General features: G+C 41.4%; 1 protein-coding gene across 4 annotated transcripts; it reads left to right on the plus strand.

Annotated features, from left to right (window-relative positions):
* Positions 1 to 4: 4 nt before the first annotated feature.
* Positions 5 to 21,436, plus strand: Atp5f1c (ATP synthase F1 subunit gamma). 4 transcript variants are annotated; one of them, XM_041630697.1, is made up of 10 exons: positions 6 to 143; positions 7,916 to 7,950; positions 8,779 to 8,910; positions 13,793 to 13,997; positions 14,465 to 14,608; positions 14,711 to 14,775; positions 16,775 to 16,930; positions 17,595 to 17,691; positions 20,651 to 20,687; positions 21,314 to 21,436. In XM_041630697.1, the coding sequence occupies exons 1-9, from the start codon at positions 88 to 90 to the stop codon at positions 20,655 to 20,657; spliced, it is 897 nt and encodes a 298-aa protein (XP_041486631.1). In that variant the 5' UTR covers positions 6 to 87; the 3' UTR covers positions 20,658 to 20,687; positions 21,314 to 21,436. The 4 variants fall into 4 exon arrangements, with proteins under 4 accessions (XP_041486633.1, XP_041486632.1, XP_041486634.1 ...); XM_041630699.1 differs by lacking the exon at positions 20,651 to 20,687 and having other exon boundaries at positions 5 to 143; XM_041630698.1 differs by lacking the exon at positions 21,314 to 21,436 and having other exon boundaries at positions 5 to 143; positions 20,651 to 20,692.
* The last annotated feature ends 1,451 nt before the right edge of the window (positions 21,437 to 22,887 follow it).

The raw sequence follows: 22,887 nt of genomic DNA on the forward strand, positions 1-22,887 counted from the left end.
TGAAGACGCAACCGAAGAGGGCCGGTGCGGTGGGAGCTCCCGCGCACGCGCAGTGAGCCCCGTCTGCCCGACCTTCAAGGTTCCACCATGTTCTCGCGGGCGAGTGTTGCCGGGCTGTCGGCCTGTGCCTTGCAGCCGCAATGGTATGACTAGATCGGGAGGGATGTGGGGCTCGGGCTGCTGCGAGGCTGGAGGGTTTCGGGCTGCATGCTCACCCGAGGCCGAGAAAGGTCCTGGCTCCTGCACGCTCGGGCCGCGGAAATGTCTACAAAGCGGGAAGGGCGCGTGCCAGTCCCGGGCCGGGGTCAAAGGGAACAAGGTCACGGCTTGGTCCCCTTAGACTGAAACGGCCATCCGGGACCTCAGGACCCGAACTGGAGTTGAATTGAGCATTGGAACCATCTGGGTTTCTATCAGCTCTGTACTTCCGCTGCGTACCCTGATTCATGGCTTGTAAAGTCTTTAGAAAGGTCCTCAGGGTGCAGAGGAGACAGAAGAAAAAGAAAGTTGGGTTGTACATTTTTTTGTCTGTGACGCCCTGTGAAACATTGCACTGTTGAGCTGCGAGGTGGATCTTGTGCTTGAGCTCATTCGTCAGGCATCCACTGGGTATCGGGCTCCTTGCTAGGTACTGGAGAAACTTAAGGGAATCTAAATTAGCCCCTCTCCTGAACTTGCTGGTCGCCTTGGTGTTCAAGAGACTTTAAAATCTGTCGATTTTAATGGGAAAGACATGAAGAATTGTCAGCAAGTGTACACACTCGTGTTGAGGTAGTTTCTCTGCAAGGTCATTAAACTGTGCCAAGAGACCTTGGTAGGAGGGGGAAGGCCACCACGTATGGGCTTTCAAAAAGTGACATTTGTTAGCTTCCATATAAAGAGAATAGATATTGTAAGGTTTGACTTTAAATATTCTTTGGGCAATATATATACATATATATGTATATATTAGAATGTCTAGGGATGGACAGATAGAATGTGGTTTATGGATAACACGGTGTAAAACCATGTAGTGCTTTGAAGCTAGAAGTCTGGAAGAATTGGTGCTAGGGGTTGTAAACTATAAACGATGCCTAGAGATTCCTTGGTTTTACCGTATGGAGGATTGTTAAGGTCCTCCAGCGCTAAACTAAATTCTTATAGCCTAGTTTGTGGAACTACTAAGCATGAATTGAAATAGTTCTTTCATTAAGCAAGAAATTTTTAGGCATATACCAAGGCTCCAAAGTCCTGAAGAAACAATGTGTACACGAAACGTGTTGGTAGGTTAACCTTGAAAGGAAGGTCGGTTCTTTTAATATGGGAAGTCATGGCAGCTGGATTCTCCCCGTGTCAGTCTGCCTTTGGACATCGGTGGAGTGCCTGCCTGCACCAGTTGGCACCACGGAGGTGTTAAAATGTGCAGGGTCTGTGAGCTTCCTGGGAAATTTCTTGACATCCGTGGTGCTCGGCAGCCAGCACTTTTCCATCCTTTGCACTTACTGTGCCTTTTATGGGTCCATAGTTTTAGAGCCTGAAGTTAATGCAAGGTAAATGTTTTACATAAAACTCATAGACGTAACTTTTTATGAGACACCGGTGAGAGCATCTGAAGATGAGGTCTGGTAATGTGTTGCTTTTCCTTAAGAGCTGCTGGGAACCTAAACTGGAACCTAATGGGCAAATGAAGTCTGAGTTTAACCTCTGGAATGTTGGTCTTAAATGGATAGACTGGAGATTCCGGGAGCCTCAGTATTCTATGGAATGCATATTCCTTTCTCTCTTCAAGTATTACGTTGTTCTTGATTGTGCATCCACTGTGTTTGGTATTGCCGAGTCTCTGTAATACCTCCAGAGGAGAAGTTGGGACCAAGACTGTGTCCTTTCAGTGCTACTTCACAGTGTGAGATTCAGTAGATTGAACTGTCCCTTAAGGTTCCAGAAATAGGGATGGGAAGATTACCCAAGAGGTACAAGCTTGACATTCTGAATCCAACATCCTGAACTCACAACTGAAGGAGAGAGCCAACTCCCAAAAGTTGTCCTTAGACTTTTTACCTGTGAGACTCTATATCCCATATTTATATTTTTCCCATAATACTTTTTTTAATATTTATTTATTTATTTATTATGTATACAATACTCTGTATGTATGTCTGCAGGCCAGAAGAGGGCACCAGACCTCATTACAGATGGTTGTGAGCCACCATGTGGTTGCTGGGAATTGAACTCAGGACCTTTGGAAGAGCAGGTGATGCTCTTAACCACTGAGCCATCTCTCCAGCCCTCCCATAATACTTTTTAAACATTTAAGCACCTCATGGCTGTTCAGTGATGAAATTGATCTTAAAGATGCATTTGTAGCATAGTCATCTTGAGCTGCGTGAAGGCAGACTATGAGAGCACTTCAAAGCTTATGCAGTGGCAGCCTGTGGCCTGCATAGAAAGTTCAAAGACATTTCCTCTCCATACTACAAACTTGGAATGTCAAAACAAAAGCATTGTGTTGGCTCAGATACATTGTGCAATTCAGAATTGTTCCGTGCACTATTCCTTTATGACGAACTCATGCCTGTGCCTAGAGGTTTCTCTCCTGCCCGCCAGTTCCCAGATAACCACTTGGAGGCTTAATATTTACAAACTGTTTGGCCTATTAGCTCAAGGTTATTATTTAAGTAGCTCTTACAATTTAATTTAACCCATTTCTGCTCTATATTTTACCATGAGGCTTGTGGCTTGTTGCCTCACATTTTGCTTCTCCAGTGACAGTTGATGTCTCCTGACTCTGCCTTCTTTCCCTTCGTGTCTCTGCTTATATTGCCCACCTAGCTATATTCTGCCTGGCCAAATCAGCATCTTTATTAACCACTAAGACATCGACAGCATACAGAAGGGCATCCCACATCACGTGTCTGTTAAATTGAAGCGTGTGCCTAAAACCACACTTTTCTAATTGTAATTCTAGAGCTTTTGATAACATCATTGAGAGAAAAGGGGCTTGGACAGCTCAAACTTTTGGTGTGCCATTTCTAGAAGGGATGAAAAGAACAATCACTATGTCCAATAGTCTGTTGAAATAGCTTGTTGTGTCTGCTGGCCTCGATCTTTTCTTATTTTTTTTCAATCAGACTTAATATTTTCTATATAGTCTGTTTTCTCTTATTTATTTAATTTTCTTTTCTATGGCTGAGTAATACCAGTATTAATTGTGTAAGTCAAAAGTTTTTTTGTGTTTTAGTTTCCTCATGTAGACCTTATATTCATAACTACTTCCATTTTTGGTGTTTTTTATTAAAAATACACACGATTTATTGTTTTAACTATTTTATAGTCTTAACTTTGTACCCCAACTGTCTATACTGGTTTGATTAGCCATCTTTTTTGTGGCATACATCTGAACGCTGAGCGTATTAGTCCATTTCATGTAAGGGACTTGAACACCAAAGGGTTTTGGTATCTAAAAAACATCCTGAAACCAAACCCTGTGGTTGCTGAGAGTTTATTGGTCTATACAAAAGCAGTTGGCTTTTATGTGCACTAACTTCTTGTCCTGCAACCTTCCTAAAATTATTTATTACTTGTAGGGGTGGTGTGTGTGTGTGTGTGTGTGTGTGCGTGTGTGTGTGTGCGTGTAGGACAGAGGAGGACATGAGGTGTTCCAGTTGTCTTAAAACAGGTTCTTTTCACCAGGTGGTGATGGTGCACACCTGTAATCCCAGGACTCAGGAGGCAGAGGCAGGTGGATCTCTTTGAATTCAAGGCCAGCCTGGTCTTCAAAGCAAGTGACTGGATAGGTTCCAAAACTACACAGAGAAACTCTGTCTTGAAACAAACAACAACAAGAAAACCCAGGTTCTTTCACTGAACCTGGAGCAGGGTTGGTAGTGACCCTTCTGTTACCCCTCCCTCCATGCAGGCAGCAAGACCTGTCCTTCTATTTAGGTGCCAGTGATTCAAACTTGGGTCCTTATTCTTTTGTTGTTATTACGTGTAGCAGCAGGCCACTTGTTTGTCCCGGCTGCCCAGAACCGAAGTAATCACACAGAAACTGTATTATTTAAGTCACTGCTTGGCCAGTTAGCTCTAACTTCTTATTGGCTAACTCTTACATATTAATTTAATCCATCTTCATTAATCTGTGCATCACCACGAGGTCATGGCCCACCAGCAAAGTAGCATCTGTCTCCAGTGGCAGGTCCATGGCTTCTTTCTTCCAGCATTTGGTTTGGTTTTCCCCACCTAGCTATAGGCCCAAAGCAGTTTCTTTATTCATTAACCAATAAAAGCAACACATAGAGGGACCGCCTACACCAATTACATGTGTATATGTATTAGTATATACACATATATTCCTAAATATTACCTGAGGAGTTTATATAATGCTATTTGTATGTGTGTTTGGCATCTTCCCTGTGAAGGGCGAGCCACCTTCCCTGCTCCCAGCTTTATTTACTCAGTTGCCTGTGGTTCTTTGTGTGGGGTTGAAGCCTCATGGGCTTTTCCATGTGAGGTTAGGTCCTTATACACAGCAATTGCTCTTATCCTCTGATCCGTGTCTCCAGCCACAAAGGTTTTTTTCCCCCCCCCTTCAGATTCTTCGGGAATTTTCTAAACAGACACTTGTGCCATCTATGGAGATGAGTTTTTCTTTTCTGTTTTTTTCTTACCTTCCCGCATTAGCTGTGACCTCGAATATAATGAGTGAGAGGGACATCTTGGGTCATTCCCAGGTTTGGGAGGAAAGCCTCTAGTTTCTCACACCATAAAGTCATAGGTTTTGCTTAAGGAAATTATCTGCCCTGGTTTTCAGAGGCTTTGTTGTAAATTCGTGTTAGATTCTATTTGATGCTTCTGCATTTGTAGATTGGTATGGTTTTTCTTCTTTAAGCTATTGGTATGATGGATCTATATTGTTTTTAAATAGTAAATGAACATACACAACTGAAATAAGCCCTACCTGGTTATGGTGTAAAATTCTTTTTTTTTTTTTTTTTTTTGGATTTTCGAGACAGGGTTTAAATATTTTGTGCCTGTGTTTATGAAAGGTGTTAGTCTCTGTAGTTTACTTTTAATTTATTCTTATTTTACATGCATTTGGTGTTTCGCCTGCATGTATGTCTGTATGAGGGTGTCAGGTCCCCTGGAAGAGCAGTATATGCTCTCAACCACTGAGCCTTCTCTCCAGTCCCTGTATTTTTATTTCTTACAGTGCATTTATTTAGCTTAAGTTACTACTTTCTTTGTAGAATTCGAAAGAGTTCCTTCTGCCTCTCCTTTTGCCTGCCATTATTGGGTATACTTTGCTTTTGTTAGTTGGTTTTAGAATCAACTACTGTCTCTACTGATGGTTTTCAGATTTGTATCTAAACTCTCAATATATCTCTTGTTTCCCACTAGACATTTCCAGCTGACCTCTAGTCTTTCTAACCCTATCTTCCTCAAAAGTCAGTTCTTCCAGGGAGCTTACCTGGTTCTCTGCATTGGTTATGATCATCAGTCCACTTAGATCAAGCCTCTGGGTCAGCCTTCCTGCTGCCCTTTCCTCGAAGAGTGTGCTAAGGTCTCGTCTCTGTTTGCTTTGCTGGACCACATGTGAGAGTCCATCGCATCCTCATCACATGCTGGTGATTGCCATCTGAAATCTAATTTGTGGGCTTATAAACATCTTTGCCTTAACCATCTACTTTCTGATTGTATTTGAAGCTTACCTTACAACAGGAGATTCACCTGTGGTACTGTAAACCTGGTCAGAACCCTGTTGCTGTGGAGGCCATAAGCGCCAGTAGAGAAGCTGCTGCTACGGTCTTGCTAGTGGATACGCTGTGCCTGCCAAACTGCCTCCTAAATACTTACTTTTCTGCCCATAGATTAGTGCTTCTGCCAGCAGTGGTCAGCAGAGGCTCATCCAGCTGGGGAGAATGGTACATCTGTATTGCTCCCTCCAATGTCCCTCAGGGAACATCCCCAACATAAAAAAATACGTAAGAGCCGTCAGGTGGAGTGGGGTGTTGTAGAACTTAGTCTTCTAGCCGTGACATGGTTGTGGCACTCTTTTACGTCCAAGATTGAGCCCTTCAACATTCATCAAGGGGAGGAGAGCAACCCTTCCCTCTGTGAGTGACATTTGATTGGCAGTTAACAGTTGCTTTAGGGGAGGGACTCACAGACCTGCCTCTTCCTGAGGATCTCTGGGCAGTTGAGGGTTGCTGAGGGAGGAAGAGGTGTTTTTTCCCGTGGAGCAGGCACTGGTGAGTTGTCCTTGCCCCTATAAATAGTCCTTTACTCCTGTTTTGTTTTTTTTAAGACCCTAATTAAACTCATTGGTTCACCTAAAATAAGGGGTGGAGTAGAAGGAAGACTGACAGGAAGGGGAGGGGACAGAAGAGGATAATGGGGGCTGAATGTGATCAAATTAAATAATCACATGTATTTAATTGTCAATGAAACACTCAGTACTTATAATTAATATATGTTAATAAAAACTCTAAAAAATAAACTTTGGAATAAAGTCTACCATATGTAGGTGGGGTGGGGTCATGTAGTGTGTAGCTTTGCTTTGTGGTTCTCTGCCCACTCCCATAGGGGCAAAAACTGTCTTAATTTTCCTAATATCTAACTTAAAAGAAAGAAAATACTTTAATGGAAACAAGAAAGTTTTATTGTAAGTGGCCTGAACTATCAACATGGACAAACGTGACAGGAATAGCCCAAGCTACTGCTGTCAGATTGCTGAGGGCACGGAGCCCACTCTTTAGGCTTGTTATTAGGGGAGTTTAGAATAGTTTTACTTGGTGTGCTAGAGGTGGGTTCCGTAGTGCCATTTTCATGCATCACATCTTTGTCACCTCTTGCTCTTTCATGATGTGCGTGCACATGCACTTATGTATGCGTAAACTCCCAGGCCCCCTCTATAAGAAAAAATATTAAAGACATAAATATTTAATATTTCAACACAGTCTGTGACCCTCACTTCCCCACTAGTGTCTTTTAATGCTCCCTAAACAAGACGCTGACCTTCAGAATGTATTCTAAGGTTGCCCTCTTTGAGTCCTCTATATAAGCTTGCTGATTGGTCATTGTTTTTAGTTTAGTAGCTTGTGTGGATCCAAAGCTTAGAAGTGGTATTTAATAACATGCTGTCTTTCCTGCTAGGGTAGAAATCTGTTTTCTCTGACATTTCCTTTAAGTCTAATCATTTTTACTTCTGTGTATTAGCACTTTTTAAAGACTTGACAAATATTTGATTACATTTTCTGTGAATTTTCCCTGAGATTATGTTCTTGTTCAGAAAACATGATCTGTTCACTAGTATAAATGTAAAAACTCTTTAGAAAACATTGAATAATATGAAAAAGTTAAACATAAATTGAGATGAATGTGCTAACATACTTGTGCTTATGCCAGTGAGAGCCTTGAGTATTATTTTTTGCTGGTGCTGGTTTTGTTGTGTTTGTTTTATTTTGTTTTGTTTTTAAGGTAGGGTCTCACTATATAGTTCTGCCCATCCTAGTCTACTATGTGGAACAGCAGGCAGGCCTCAAACTCACAGAGATCTACCTGCCTCCCTAGTGCTGGGATTAAAGACATGTGTCACTGTGCCCTGCTTAGCTTGAGTATTATTTTCAATATGCACCATGGGAGTCGGGTTTCATTTCCATCCTGAGTTTCAAATGTAGTTAGACAAAGATGGGAAAGACTCTATTGCTCTGAAATCACGTAAGCAGAGGTGTGGAAGTAGAAATCCAGCATTTAGGAGTGCTGTCATGCTTTATGGCTTGGTATTAAATTAATACTAGACTGTAAATAGGCAAACATTTGTGTTCACATCCAGAGTCCTGTATTTGATGTTTGTCTATATAGTATGCTCAGATAAGCATTGTGTAGCAAAGCTTCTTTAGAACAAAAACTGAAGTATTTTTTAAATCTTTATCCTCAGGATCCAAGTTCGAAACATGGCAACTTTGAAAGATAGTAAGTATGTTGTTTCTCTTGATATGTAAATTGAGTCAAACTAAATTTTGACAAATAGAACTAGTTTTTAAGATGCACCAGTTGGGCAGGCAGCATGGCTTAGCAGATAAAGGTTCTAGCCACCAAGCTTAAGGACTTCAGTGGAAAGAGAACCAACTCCTGCAAGTTCTCTGATCTCCGTGTGTACACCATGGTGCACACCCACATGGGAGAACCAACTCCTGCAAGTTCTCTGATCTCCGTATGCACACCATGGTGCACACCCACATGGGAGAACCAACTCCTGCAAGTTCTCTGATCTCCATATGCAAACCGTGGTGTACACCCACGTGGGCACTCTGACAAGATAAATAATAGCAAAAAATATATATGTTTTTATACACACACACATATGTGAGTTGTTAGCCTATTGTATCTTTTTCAAAGTTGTCAAATTAGTTTATACTCTGTGTGTTGGATTTATTTTCAAAGACCACATGAATGACACAGAAGAATGCTGGTCCTTATGACCTGCAGAATAATAACGATAGAAAATCTATACTACTTCCATGTTTGTATTAAAACAACTGAAAATAATGATATGATATGAAGTGAGGCCATTTTTTCCAGTTTAATATGTGTGTGGTGCTCATTTCTACATCCTGTGTAGTTGGTCTTGCTCCGTGACTGGGACTAGTTTGTGCATTTAGATTAGCTTAGTGTCAGCTGCTTGTTGTTGAGCTGTAGTGCTAATTATTCTGCAGGCCACTTAAGAAAGATTGCTCTCTGTATTCACAGATGAAATTGTACTCTGCCTCCTTTGTCTAACATGGCACTTTGAATTTTTAGTTACCAGGAGACTGAAGTCCATCAAAAACATCCAGAAAATTACCAAGTCTATGAAGATGGTGGCAGCTGCAAAGTATGCCCGGGCTGAGCGGGAGCTGAAGCCAGCTCGAGTGTATGGAACAGGCTCCTTGGGTGAGTTAGGAGGAGTGTCCACACAGAGATGATGTGCTCTTAGTGAATCTAGTGCTGGGTGCTTTTGTCCAGTTTCAAAAGCCCAGATGTACCTGGGAGGAGGAACTCTCATCTGAGGAATTTCCACCCCCCCACGCCCCCCATGAAATTGGCCTATGGGTGTGTTTGTTTGACATCTTTTTGACTGCTAATTGATGCAGAGAGGCCCAGCCCACTGTGGGCTGTGCCATCCCTGGGCAGGAGGACCTAAGCTCTATATAAAATAAGTGGAGAAAACCAGCAAGCTACAGTCCTCCAAGGCTTCTGCTTCAGTTCTTGTTCCCAGGTCCTTGTCTTGGTTCCCCGAGGTGATTGACTGTTACCTGGAATGTAAAATAAAATAAAACGTGTCCTCCTTTGTTAAGTTACTTTGAATCCCCGTTTTATCAACAGAAACCAAACTAAGATACTTGGTATGGTACCAAGCCCATCCTGAGCACTCTGTGTGCATTCATGTTTTCATGCATGTACATTTACATGCACATGTGATTTCTGCACAGCCCAGGGTCACATATGTAAACAAAGCTCTCTGTGTTTTGCTGCAAAGCCTGTGTATTATCACTGTCTGTGACTGTTAACTTAAACAGCCTAAAACCTTTCCAGGGTTATTGTGCTGCCATCTCAAAGACTAAGAAAGGCTGTCGTCCCGTTAATAACCTTGTGTGCTATTTTAGGACAGTGGGGTGGGGACAGCTAGTGAGTGGGAAAACAGACAGGGCAACTTGATTGTAACTTTATGTAATCTCTTCTTGAATTCTTTTCCTACAGAGAAAAGTGATATGGTATTTTTAGAACTTATTTTATGTTTAGATGATTTTATACTGATTTGATTATTTGTCATAGAGATAATAAGCAAAAGCAGTAGGAAATTTCCCATCCTGACTGTAATTACATTATCCAAATTCTTTCAGTATCCTGTTGCCTTTTACTGAAATCCATGTCAAAGAATTTGTTTTGTTTTGGTTTTGGTTTTCAAGACAGTTTCCCTATGTATCCCTGGCTGTCCTGGTGCTCACTTTATAGAGCAGGTTGACCATGAACTCACAGAGATCCCTTTGTCTCCCCAGTGCTGGGATTAAAGGCTTGCGCCACCACTGCCTGGCAGAGTTTAACTTACTGTGAAATGTTTGCAAATTTGAAAGTGAAGGAGGTCATATAGACGGCTAAGATTTTATTGCCCATCCTCTACAGCCTTCTGCTGGTTCCCTTGCTTTGCTCTCACCCAAGGCTGCAGTGAATGAAGCCATCCTGTCCCTCCTGCACACCTCTTTACAGTAAGAACGCAGTTGTCAGTGACACGCAAGTCTTTATATAGTTCTAATCCTGCTTCTTCTCTGGCCACCTGCTCTGTAGGCCTCCCGAGCCATCTTATTCCCAGTGGCATCTTTCCATATCACTTTCTGTACTTTATTTCTCTTGTCATTATGTTATAGCGTTCTCTCTTCTTTTTTTCTTTCATCTTGAAGGAAAGAATTCAGTGAAGAGACATAGAAAGTATAAGTAGCAGTTTATTTTGAAAAACACACACTCCAGACACTGGCGTGGGCTGCCATGAAGTCAATAGAGGTGGGTGGCATATTCTGGAGATGACAGCCAAGGTAGAATTATTAAAGGAAAGCGAGGAAAACTGAAGTGTGTGTGTGTGTGTGGGAGGGGGGTTTCCAAGAGAGAAACACCCTTCTTTCTCACAGTCACCTAGGAAAGTCCACTATAAGGATATCAAAACCACACTGTAAAACGATGCTGATGTATAACCAAGGTTTCTTGACGGTGCAGACCTTTTTACTATGCATGTATGCGGGGAATACGCTGGTTTTCGGATCTTTAATTAGTGCCTGTGTAAAAGTGCCAGTAAAGGCCAGGATAGGGTGTCAGGGCCCCTGGAACTGGAGTTATGGGGTTTATGATGCAGTGAGGTCTCGAACCCACCTCAGGTCCTCTGCAAGAGCAGCAGGTGCTCTTTACCATTGAGCCATTTGTCCCTTCTTTGCCTCAGTTTTTGGTGTAGCAACAGCAGTCTTCCTCCAGTCTCAAGGATGTTTACGCAGAAAGGAACATTTTGACAGTCGAGAGATCCCAACCCCAACAAGATTCAGTTATGGTTTGCTTGATAACCTTGTATCTAACTCCTTTGAGACTGCTCAGAATTCATGTTTACTCTTATGACTGGCATCATGAATTCTGGACCAAGATTTTAGTGCAAACAAGGTTTATGCTCAATGTAGTGATATTTTGTTTGTATTTTAATAAATAAAACTGGCCTGAAGTTCAGAGAGTAAAACAGCCACAGTGATCAGCCTTACAGACAAGGCAGTGGTGACACACACCTTTAATCCCAGTAGCCATACTAGTTTGCCATAGAAACCAGACAGTAGTGGTGCATACCTTTAATGCCAGCCTTAGAGAGGAATTTAAGGCGGGAGGAGACAGCTCTCAGAGTCTCATTCCGAGAGATTCCTAGAGGCAGAATTGACATTTTGGATTGGGGTTGAGGTAAGAGCCAGTGACTGACTGTTTTGCTTTTCTGATATTCAGGTTGAACCCCAGTTTCTGTCTCTGGGTTTTTATTAATTGTGCTACAGCTCTCTTCTAGGACTTTCTTCTCCCCACTCTACCTTTCAGGTCTATTGTATGTATGTACTGTGTATGTGTAGAAGCCAGGGTTGGATATGAGGTCTCAGTCAAATCTCTACCTATTTCTTTCAAAGATAGGCTCTTTCATTGAACCTGGAACTCACAGTTTTGGCTAGTCTGGCTGGCCAGTGAGCCCTAGGGATCCATCTGTTTGTCTTCACCCTAACACTGAGATCATAAACATTCACCAACATTTCTGGTAAACATGGATGCGTTCCTTAAGTCCTCGTGGTTGTGGGGCAAGCACTTACCAACAGAACCATCTCCTTTACCCCCTCGTGGGTTTTTTTTTTTAACCTAACAATTATGTTATGACCCATTGTGTCCTTGCTTGTTTTGCTATTGACTACTTTTTTTTTTTAAATAGAAATATCAGCCAGGTGGTGGTGGCGCATGCCTTTAATCCCAGCACTTGGGAGGCAGAGGCAGGCGGATCTCTGGGATCTCTGTGAATTCAAGGCCAGCCTGGTCTACAAGAGCTAGTTCCAGGATAGTCTCCAAAGCTACAGAGAAACCCTGTCTCGAAAAACCAATAAATAAATAAATAATAAAAAATATCATTCTGCAGGTCCAGCACTTAGGACAGTTAACCCTTGCTAAATAAATAAGGGAGTGAAACTAACTTAAAGGGGGGGGGAGGGAGATAGAGAAAAAGAAGCATTAACTTTCAAGGCAAATTTTGCTTGTTTTGAAATGAATTATTATCTGTGTATATATGCATTAGATGTGAATTGCCTCTTACGCTCTTCCATACCTTTTTTAAACATCCACTTGATACTGCTGAAGGACATTTTCCACACAGAAATGATAGAACACAGATGAAAGGGTTTTTTTATTTTTTTTTCAGATTGCACTTATTATATCTGCGGTGTTTGTATACCTGCATGCTAGAAGAGGGCACCAGAACTCATTGTGGATGGTGTGAGCCACCGTGTGGTTGCTGGGAATTGAACTCAGGGCCTCGCCCTGTACTCTACAGCACTTGAGCTGCACCTCTGCTGCCCTACAGTTGTAAACACGTCATTGCTTTACTGGTTTGCACAATCAAAAATTCAAACCAAGTTAATGTTCAGATCTCTACCTCATTCGTGTGAAAAGGAGAGCACTTAACTGATACCTTTCCTGCTAATAAGAGTGAAATAAGGAATCCTTCCCTTAATGAAGGAGAAATTCCCAAGAGTGTCTGTGATGGAGCAGTCGGGACAAAAGCTCCCAGCAGCTCAGGCTATGTAAGCTGGAAAGTGCTCACTGCAGACAGAAAACGAACGTTAATTTAAATGTCTCAAGATTGGGGGCAGGAGTTTATGCTGTGAAATGTTTTCTAAAAAGTTGCATGTGTGCTCCCCAACTCCCTGGACTTTGTGGTTTTAAGTTCTTTTGGCTTAGGAAGGGGGCACTTAGCATAAAAATGCGAAATTCTTACTATACAATGAACACAGAAATGATTTCTTAAGGTTAAGCACATATGGTGGCGGTGAAGATGTCCCTGCAGTCCTGGCAGTAGCCAGCTGTTGAAAGCCACCCCTGGGTCTGATGCTCTTGATCCCCTCAGCTTCTTGTTTTTTGTCACAGGTAATTCATCTAGTAAGATCCAGGTGTCTTTCCCCCTCTCCCGCCAAGACAAGAGTTTCTCTATGTAACCCAGGCTGGCCTTGAACTCACAGAGATACACTTGCCTCTGCCTCTCTAGTGCTGGGATTAAAAGCGTGCGCCACCACTGCCTGGCAATCCAGGTATTTTTCATCCCACTTAATTTCTTTGCCTCTGCTTCTTAGAAAACAGACCAGGAAAGTTAATAAAGTAATGCCAAAAATAAATTGACACCCATAACTTTAATGTCCACAGTTTCTATAAAATAAGAGCATGATGTGCAGGTTACACGAGAGGCTTAGTAAATACTTGCTTACTACTTTTTTTAGCTCTGTGCTGGAATTTACATTGTATAAAAGTCTGGTATCCAGTTAAGCAGTTACTTTTGTGTTCTACCTTCCTTTTGGTTGTATCTAGGTATTTTACTCAATATTTTTTAATAATCTGGCCACCAGTTGATCCTTAGGAATCTTTGCGGTGTCCTTCTGGTTGTAAATGGAGTAAGTACACAAAAACCCTTAATACTCATCAGGTGCCACCTAAGACAAGTGAAGAGTTGAAAGCAGCTCCCTTCAGCGACTTAAAATTTCATTTCAGTACTCCTTGTTTTGTTTTTTAGCACTTTATGAGAAGGCTGATATTAAGGGACCTGAGGACAAGAAGAAACACCTCCTTATTGGTGTGTCGTCAGATCGCGGGCTTTGTGGTGCTATTCATTCCTCAGTGGCTAAACAGATGAAGAATGAGGTAGCTAACCTCACAGCAGCTGGGAAAGAAGTTATGATTGTTGGAATTGGTGACAAAATCAAGGGCATACTTTATAGGTAAATGTGCTATGTGTTCATGTTCAGAGGAATGGAAACATGAATGAATGGAAGTTTCTTTGATAGAGAAGCCTCATGATGTATTGGAGTGTGTATTCTGTTTTACTTTTTATATTGTGTGTGTGTATACGCACGTATGTGTATACACTTCCTTGATACAATGGAATACAATAAGAATTAACAGGTCTATTGGCATTAAGCTAAAGAGGGAATCTGTACAGAATTGTCACGGCCTAAAAATACAAGAACGGAAATCTGTTAAGTAACTTGTTAAGGTTGACCAGAAGGAATATAAAATAGAGAGCCCTTTGTAGTTCTTAGCTCTTGGGAGGGGCCCTGAAAGCAGTGCTCATGATGTATGGGACAACTTCCCCACACCCCACAGAAGCCTCACCATGTTAACGTTTTTCTTTCCTGCTATGTTCTTGTAACACAAGCATCTCATTAACTCTTTCTATGATCTCTAGGACTTACTCTGACCAGTTTTTGGTGTCATTCAAAGATGTGGGACGGAAGCCCCCTACTTTTGGAGACGCATCAGTCATTGCCCTGGAATTGTTGAATTCTGGATATGAATTTGATGAAGGCTCTATCATTTTTAATCAGTTCAAGTAAGGACATTAAGAACTCAGAGCTCTTTCGTGTTCGTGTTCTGAATGCCTGCTTAGTTGAGAAGTTATTTTGTTACTCGCATGTGCTTCTGTCATTTGCAGGTCTGTTATCTCCTACAAGACAGAAGAGAAGCCCATCTTCTCTCTCAACACCATCGCAAGTGCTGGTAAGCTGCCTTCACACACAGGTGTTGGCGTCAGGAGCTGTCTGTACACTGAGGAAAGCCAGGGCTTATCGGGTTGTTTTGTTAGTGTTCATTTCTGAATGTAGTCTCTATCTGTAGCCCAGGCTGATCTCAGATTTTCATCGAACTGCTCGGCCTCCCAGGTAGCGAGGATTGTTAAGTGTGCACTGCCTCTCCTGGATTGGGCTAATTTTAAGGAGCACCAGATGGGGACTGGAAACATGGCTCCATGGTTAAGAGCACCTGTTACTCTTGCAAAGAATGTGGGTTTGGTTCTCAGCATGCACATGACAGTTCACAGCTATCTTCCAGTCCACTTCTAGCCCTCTTCTGGCTCTTTGGGCATAAGGCACACATGTGGAAAACACTCATACACACAAAATAAAAATCAATAGGTCTTTAAAAGAAAGGCGGCAGCAGTAGTGCATCTTAGCAATCCTCAGTCATGTAGAGTCATGTAGACAACCCAGCTCCATGCCTTCACTTAGTGAGCAAATACTGCTAAGCATGCTTCTGTTTCCAGTGACCAAAACCTTACTAAAAATTAGCTTTATGCATGTTTAACTGAATGTTGAGAGCCTACTTTGTATGTCAAGAAGTTAGTTACACAAACATGTTGTGGATCAGAGTATAGTCCAGGTAAAACACTTGGCCAAGTTTCAATAGAGAGTTTACCTTTTCCTAAAAATTTTATAATTCAGATTTCAGCCTTTACACTCAGGAGGGTTTTGCTCCAAGCATGAGCTCTTGTATTCTATCTCCATAGATCTCATTTATACCAGGAATCAAGTAGAATAAATGTGCCCATAGCCTTCCTTTCCTTTGCAGTGTTCGGTTCTCACTGAAGTTGGTAACCAGGTTATTTTCTAGTTGTCACTTCTGCATCCGTAAGTGCCATTGTTGTATGGTGGTGTTTCCTAGACTTTCCCTGATGCAGTTTTACCTTTGTTGGACTTGTATTATAAACAATTGTTTTTTTAAAAAATTGGATTTATGCTGTTGGCAAACACCACCTGCTGTGCAGTCAGATGTCTAGGAAGAGATTGAACTTGCTCACAACTAATTCATGACCCACTGACCTGTTGTCTTACTGTTGATGGTCATCTTTACTCAGGAGTACATCTTAAAAATAACGCTTCCTCCTTGTAGTTATTATAGTTCATCTATTGAGCTTTACATTTCTTTATTTGGGTTGTGTATAGACACGGAGTCTTGCTGTCTAGCCCGGACTAGCCTCCAGATGCAGAATCTTCTTGCTTTCGCTTCCTGTATGACACCACACCCTGTGTGGTTCTTTTTTTAAAATAGTTAAAATCAAAACCATCTAAGATTTAGTGAAGCACAGTACTATTTCAACACTCATGGATGAATTTGAAATATGCTTGTAAATATCCAATTGAATTCTAATCCTAGTATCAGCTTCTAGCTTTTCCAGTCTTGATATTACAAAGGCCTTTCCTCGCTGTGTCGTACTTCATTCTTAGTTCTTTAGTAATTAATGGCTATGGTTGATTTGTATAGTGCTTTTAGATTCAGTCTTTGATTTGTTTTTTTTCTTTTCATTGGAAAAAAGCATTTTTATAGAGTGCTGTGTATGTGGCAAATGTTTGGCTGCCTGCTATTCAGAGAGCTTTATAATCATGAAACCCAATCCCCACCACACACACACCTTTAATCCCATAGCTGAGGACTGAACCAAGGACCTTACACTTGCTAGGCAAGCATTCTGCCGTTGAGTTTAAAGCCCCAACCCCATAACTGAGATTTAGTGCTTATTTTAAATGTGAACTTCTTAATATTAAAGTAAACCTTCTGGGGCAAAATGCTAAATAACTATTGACACATTTTGTTGACAATATGCTATGGAAATAGAAGAAATTATTAGAATAAATTTTATTCAACTCAAGATGATTTCTATAATTATACAAATTCTAATGGATAGGTCTTTGTCTTCAGAGAAACTCTTGGCTTGTTTTAACAGAGAGCATGAGCATTTATGATGACATCGATGCTGATGTGCTTCAGAATTACCAGGAGTACAATCTGGCCAACATCATCTACTACTCCCTGAAGGAGTCCACCACCAGTGAGCAGAGTGCCAGGATGACGGCTATGGACAACGCCAGCAAGAACGCTTGTAAGCCCATGATACAGTGCTAGAGGACGTAGCCTGTCCCTAGAAACATGGGATTAGACAAGGAGAGGTGAACATTGCTCATGGTAGCTTCAAAAATGTTAACAGAAGCCGGGTGGTGCTAATACATGCCTACGGTTCCAGCACTCAAGAGGCAGAGTCAGGCAGATCTCTGAGTTCAAAGCCAGCCTGGTCTACAAAAGCTAGTTCCAAGCCCGGCAGTGGTGGCGCACGCCTTTAATCCCAGCACTCGGGAGGCAGAGGCAGGCGGATCTCTGTGAGTTCGAGACCAGCCTGGTGTACAAGAGCTAGTCCCAGGATAGGAACCAAAGCTACAGAGAAAAACCCTGTCTCGGGGAAAAAAAAAAAAAAGCTAGTTCCAGGACATGCTTCAAAGCTACAGAGAAACCCTGTCTCAATCCCCCCCCCCAAAAAAAATGCTAACAGATTATTTTGTCTTTTTGGGGGGGCGGGGGTTACTTACTTGGTAGGTAGTGGATTTGCAAGGACTGAAAATAGCCTATGAGAAATGTAAAATAACTTGATAAAATTCTTACTGACCAGAGTGGCCAGTTTGGTGATCCAAAATGCAGCAGGAACTCCTCTTCAATTAAGCAGAAATTACTCTTTTCTAATCTTTGGTTTATCCCTTTTCTGTTGTTTACAGCTGATATGATTGACAAATTAACTTTGACGTTCAACCGTACCCGCCAAGCCGTCATCACAAAGGAGTTGATTGAAATCATCTCTGGAGCTGCTGCTCTGTAAGTAAATGTAGCTGGGGGTCTTCAGAAGGCTTCTGTTATCTTTGCATGGGGTTAGTGGGTCTCTGGTTGCTGGAGTTCTCTGTTTTATTAAAATCAGGAAGAGTTGTTACAGCACCTTGTGTCCTTTCATCAAATCATGATGGAAAGGGTGGTCTCTGGTTTATTCTGCTTATTTGAGCTGACTGAATGTGTCAAATTTAATTTCCCATCTTGAGAGATACGTATGTTGCAGCTTTGACTTCCCAAAAGTATTAGGACCAAAGGTGTGAACAATTCCCTATCAATCTGGAAAGTCAGTCTTTGGAACTTAAGAAGAGCATTTATAAGGCAAGCTTCCTGAGTTATAAGACTGGTTTTATTATTTTATGTAATTCTATTATTTACTGAATGATGAGGATTTTAAATTATTAAATATTCTACATTGGTACCATAGAACAGCATACTGCTTTCCTCCAGAAAATCTCTGGATTGTTGAAAAATTAAACTAGGCATCAACCATGTGCAAAGTCTGCCAGGCACAGACAGTTATGACAATGAAGTGTGTAGTATATTGCCTTTGGGTCACTGAGTCTTACCTCCTCCTTACCAAGGTTTCTTTCACCTTCTAAATTCTTCTTTAATCTTTTCTTCATGCCCACATACTACAGGTTATTGTCATGTCATAAATTATAAAAGGGTTTGTTGGAAGTGGGGGTTTTATCATATTGCCTAAGTTCATCTCAAACTCCTAGGCTTAAGCTACCAACTCTCCGTCTCCTTAGCTGGGATCGATCATAGGCTTGCCTGGCAACAGCTTGTAGTGGAGGCAGTGTTTGTTTTCGGAGAATTCACTATCTTGACAGAAGAAACAGGTATTAAAGAAGAAATTACAAAATTGTGGAGCTAGAAACTGTGGTCCAGGTTATATCTTAGATTTTAAAGTGTTATAAAAAGGCAGTATATGGCTCACAAGGCCTAAAATATTTCCTTGCTGACTTTTTACAGAATCAACCAGCATCTGGTGTGTTGTATGTGATCCTGTATTTTCTGGCCATCAGCACTCTTTCCAGTATAATGTCGTATAGTTAGTTGTTTGCTTGGACCTCAGCCCTCCATCTTCCCAGATCTTTAAACAATTCATTCTGTTTCTCACCTCCAGGGAAGTGCTCTAGGGCTTTGCCTACTTTGGTTCTTCTCTTCTGATTGCTCCATTCATTCTTCATCTGATACTTGTTTGTCTTCCTTGACTGGGCTAGAGGAAGTCTCACTTCCAAAAAACCATCCTTCATAGTCTGAGTGAGGTATCTCTTAGCATCTGGCTTCACTTGGTCTTTGCATTTATGCCACTTTACTAGGGATTGACTTTGCATTGGTCTGTCCTCCTTGAGTCTCTGAAGGGACCGTGTCCTGAAACTGAGCCCGTGGAATATATGATAAAAGTTGCAGTTTGGCTGCATCAGCTTTGCCCTGCTGAGTATCCTCTTCCTGAACTATCTTGCTTTCTGAACATAGCTTTGAGCCGGGCGGTGGTGGCGCACGCCTTTAATCCCAGCACTCGGGAGGCAGAGGCAGGCGGATCTCTGTGAGTTCGAGACCAGCCTGGTCTACAAGAGCTAGTTCCAGGACAGGCTCCAAAACCACAGAGAAACCCTGTCTCGAAAAACCAAAAAAAAAAAAAAAAAAAAAAAAAAGAAATGAACATAGCTTTGTTAGGAGTGACCCATCTCCCAGCCTGGTCATCATTGCCTTATTAGCATCACACAATATGGAGTCTTGATATCCAGTTTATAAACATAGTTAAAGTATTCTGTTTGACACATGGGATTTTGTCTTCTAACATGGAGACTAACATGTCATACATTAAGTCATTACAACATTTACCAAATGCTAAGATGGCATTTTTTTAAAATTATTTTTGTGCTCTGGTGTTTTGCCTGCATGTATGCCTATATGAAGGTATCAGGTCCCCTGAAACTGGAGTTACAAACAATTGTGAGCTGCCATGTGGGTGCTAGGAATCGAACCCAGGTCCCCTGGAAGAACAGGCAGTGCTCTTAACCACTGAGCCATCTCTCTAGCCCCCAAACTTGCATATTTTTGAATGCTGAGTATGACATGGCTTAGGGGCAAATTGACTTTTCAAAATCTTAGATCAGGTTTTTTCAAAGGATACTGGGCATGAACTGTGAGAATATAAATTCTGCACAGTTGAGATCTAGGCCTTTTGTCTTGCTTAAGAATGTGAGAAATGCTGGGTGATAGTGGCACACCCCTTTTAATCCCATCACTCAGGAGACAGAGACAGGCGGATCTCTATGAGTTCTAGGACAGCTGGGGCTGTTACACAGAGAAACCCTGTCTTGAAAAACAAAAAGAATGTGAGAAACCTCACTTAAACTAGGGAAATGAAAATATGGGAATTGGGGCATTAAACTCAGAATTTAAAAAATAATCTTATTGGAAATGTATTTTCACTTTCTAGATAATCTAAGCCCTTATTTTAAATAGTTACTTGTCCAGTCTCAACAGTGGATCATTTTATGAATTGATTTGCATGCTCTGTAACCTAACAAAGATTGTGGTTCAAATTTTAATACAAACATTGGCTATTTTGTGATAAAGTGAAAAGCATGAGTAAATCATGTTTACATTGTCATATTAATGTTTTTAATGTGTGCTTTTTAGATAGAAAAGTACATGTTATCTTACCTATTTGGTTTTTTTGTTTGTTTGTTTTTGTTTGGTTGGGTTTTTTGAGTGTTGCCTGTTTATATGAGCAGTTTTTTATTGTCTCTGACTACATTGGAATCTGGTATTTTTTATACCGAGTTGGTGTAAACTATTTACCGATTGTGTGTAACTATTTGCATTGTATGCCCAGAGTAACATACAAAGAAATGGCCTGAAGTTAACTAGCATGGATTGCTTCTTAATCTGCTTGTTTTGTGCTCTTTTTTTCTTCTAATATAATAACCAGGGATTAACGAAAATCAAGTTGCATCCGCAGATAAGAGGTAAAGTCCATACACTCTTCCCCTAAGCCTCAGCAAGAAAACCTAGCCAGGTATTACCAAAGCCAACAAAGCAGTAATGAAATAGCTTCTCTAAGGCTAGATGGGTAGGCTGGTTTGTAGTGCAGCCAGCTGGTGGGTGTGTTTGGGCAGTACTGGATAGGGGGACAGCTAAATGTGGGTGGTGCTGGTGAGCTTTTTTAAACTGTAATTTTACATTGAATGAATGTATTCTAGAGAGTGCAGATAGAAGGAAATACTTGTAGGCATAGATCACTTGAGTTATTGGAGAGTATTAAATGTGGGTTAGTGAGAACAGTGGTTCTCAAGCCTCGTGGCTCAAACTCCTAAAGGTCTAGTTTATAGGAGAATCTCCTCTCTTCATTCTGTTGTGTTTTATGTTGCCTCTGGAGAAACAATCATTTACTTGTGAGTGGGATGAGGATGAAACAGCATTATTATGAGACCAGTTTGCCCTCGTAAATCCCAGAGTCCCATAGACCAGAATTGAGAGGCATCTGCATCTTGCTGTGTAAATGCAATTCCTTGTGCCTTATTTAAGTATGTGTTCTTCCTTATTTCCAGAAGGCATTCTGTTTGACTCCTTTTTGTTCTGCACTGTCTTTCAGGTAAAAGAAAACAGCAAGCTGATTTTAACTGATTGCTGTCTTTGTCAGAAGAAACTTGGTCCACAGAGTTACAAAGACAAGATGTTTGTAAATTATCTTACAATAAACAACTTACAATGAGAACATCAGTCTCGTTATTTAATATAAAATATTTTCAAAAAGGAGATAATGCTAAATGGTTGAAATTTTTTTTTTTTTGGTTTTTCGAGACAGGGTTTCTCTGTGGTTTTGGAACCTGTCCTGGAACTAGCTCTTGTAGACCAGGCTGGTCTCGAACTCACAGAGATCCGCCTGCCTCTGCCTCCGGAGTGCTGGGATTAAAGGCGTGCGCCACCACCGCCCGGCTAAATGGTTGAAAATATTAACACTGCATTTTTACAGCCCCTCAGGAGAAGATAATTTAAGAAGTTCTGATTTGCAGTTTTCTGCTAACCTGCAACAGTTTGGACTCTGTGACCAAGGCAGGAATACCTGCAGGCCAGTTTCCCAGGCTACCATTCCTCTGCAGCCTTAAAGACGTGGGGAAAATGCAGTTGTGCTACTGGGAGCACTTACTGTTTCTCACAAAAATGCTACAGAATTCCAGGTGCGCATATATATATATATATATATATATATATATATATATATATACACAGTAATTCTTTAAGTAACATTTTGCATGTATTGAGAAAGCAAGTATGTTTTATATAGATGACCGTTAAGATTTGGAAGGGCGGGGAGATGGTTTAGTACTTAACGCTTGCTGCTCTTCCAGGGAACCTAAGTTTGGTTCTAAGCAACTTCAGCTCCAGGGATCCAGTCTATATTCTGGTCTCCTTGAGAACCTGCGTACTTGTGGCATAAATCTGAATGTCTAAAGTGATTCCATGTATTATATTGGCCATACCAAAATGTGTGGGGTTTTCTTTTTGTTTCAAATAAAACACTTAAGGTCACTATGGAAATCAGTATAAAGGTCCCTCAAAAAAAAAGGAAAAACAGAACTACCATATGCTTCAGCTATATGCCACTCCTGGCTGTGTATCCCAAGCAGTCTGTTGGCATAACTTAATGTAGGCCCATATTTCGGTATGGCACAAGAGCCATTAGCCTGGTCTGAGCTGATCACTGTAGCTCTGCAAACAAGATGTCTCTGCCTAACAATAGCAAGGATGTAGATCTCCTGAGGAGAGGTGTTGAGGAGAGGTGTTGATTGAAACTGGTCAGGATGTTTGGTGCTTCCTTCCTTTGTAATTTGGAGGATGTCTTATAGAGATGCTAATTCATGGCCTACCTGACTGCTAGATGTGGACGTGACCTGAGCCCAGGCACCTGGTTGCCTAGGAGACAGCCTAATGTGTTCCCGCTCTATTGATGTGAGGGTATATAAGCTGTTTGGAGAATAAATGAGAGATCTTTGAAGAGAGATCTGGCCTTTCCATGATGACCGTGTAAGCTGTGTCAGTTTTATTCCTCGCGACTCCTTTCCAGCCGGGTTAGGAAATCTGTGTTGGGTACCGTGCATACCGTGTTTACTGCTGCATTGTTGACAGTAGCTAAGATACTAAACCAATCTAGATGTCCACCAACAG

Source organism: Microtus oregoni, unplaced genomic scaffold, assembly GCF_018167655.1.
Source record: "Microtus oregoni isolate MIOR12 unplaced genomic scaffold, Mior012 000035F_ref0000213, whole genome shotgun sequence".
In the NCBI taxonomy this organism is placed as follows: domain Eukaryota; kingdom Metazoa; phylum Chordata; class Mammalia; order Rodentia; family Cricetidae; genus Microtus; species Microtus oregoni.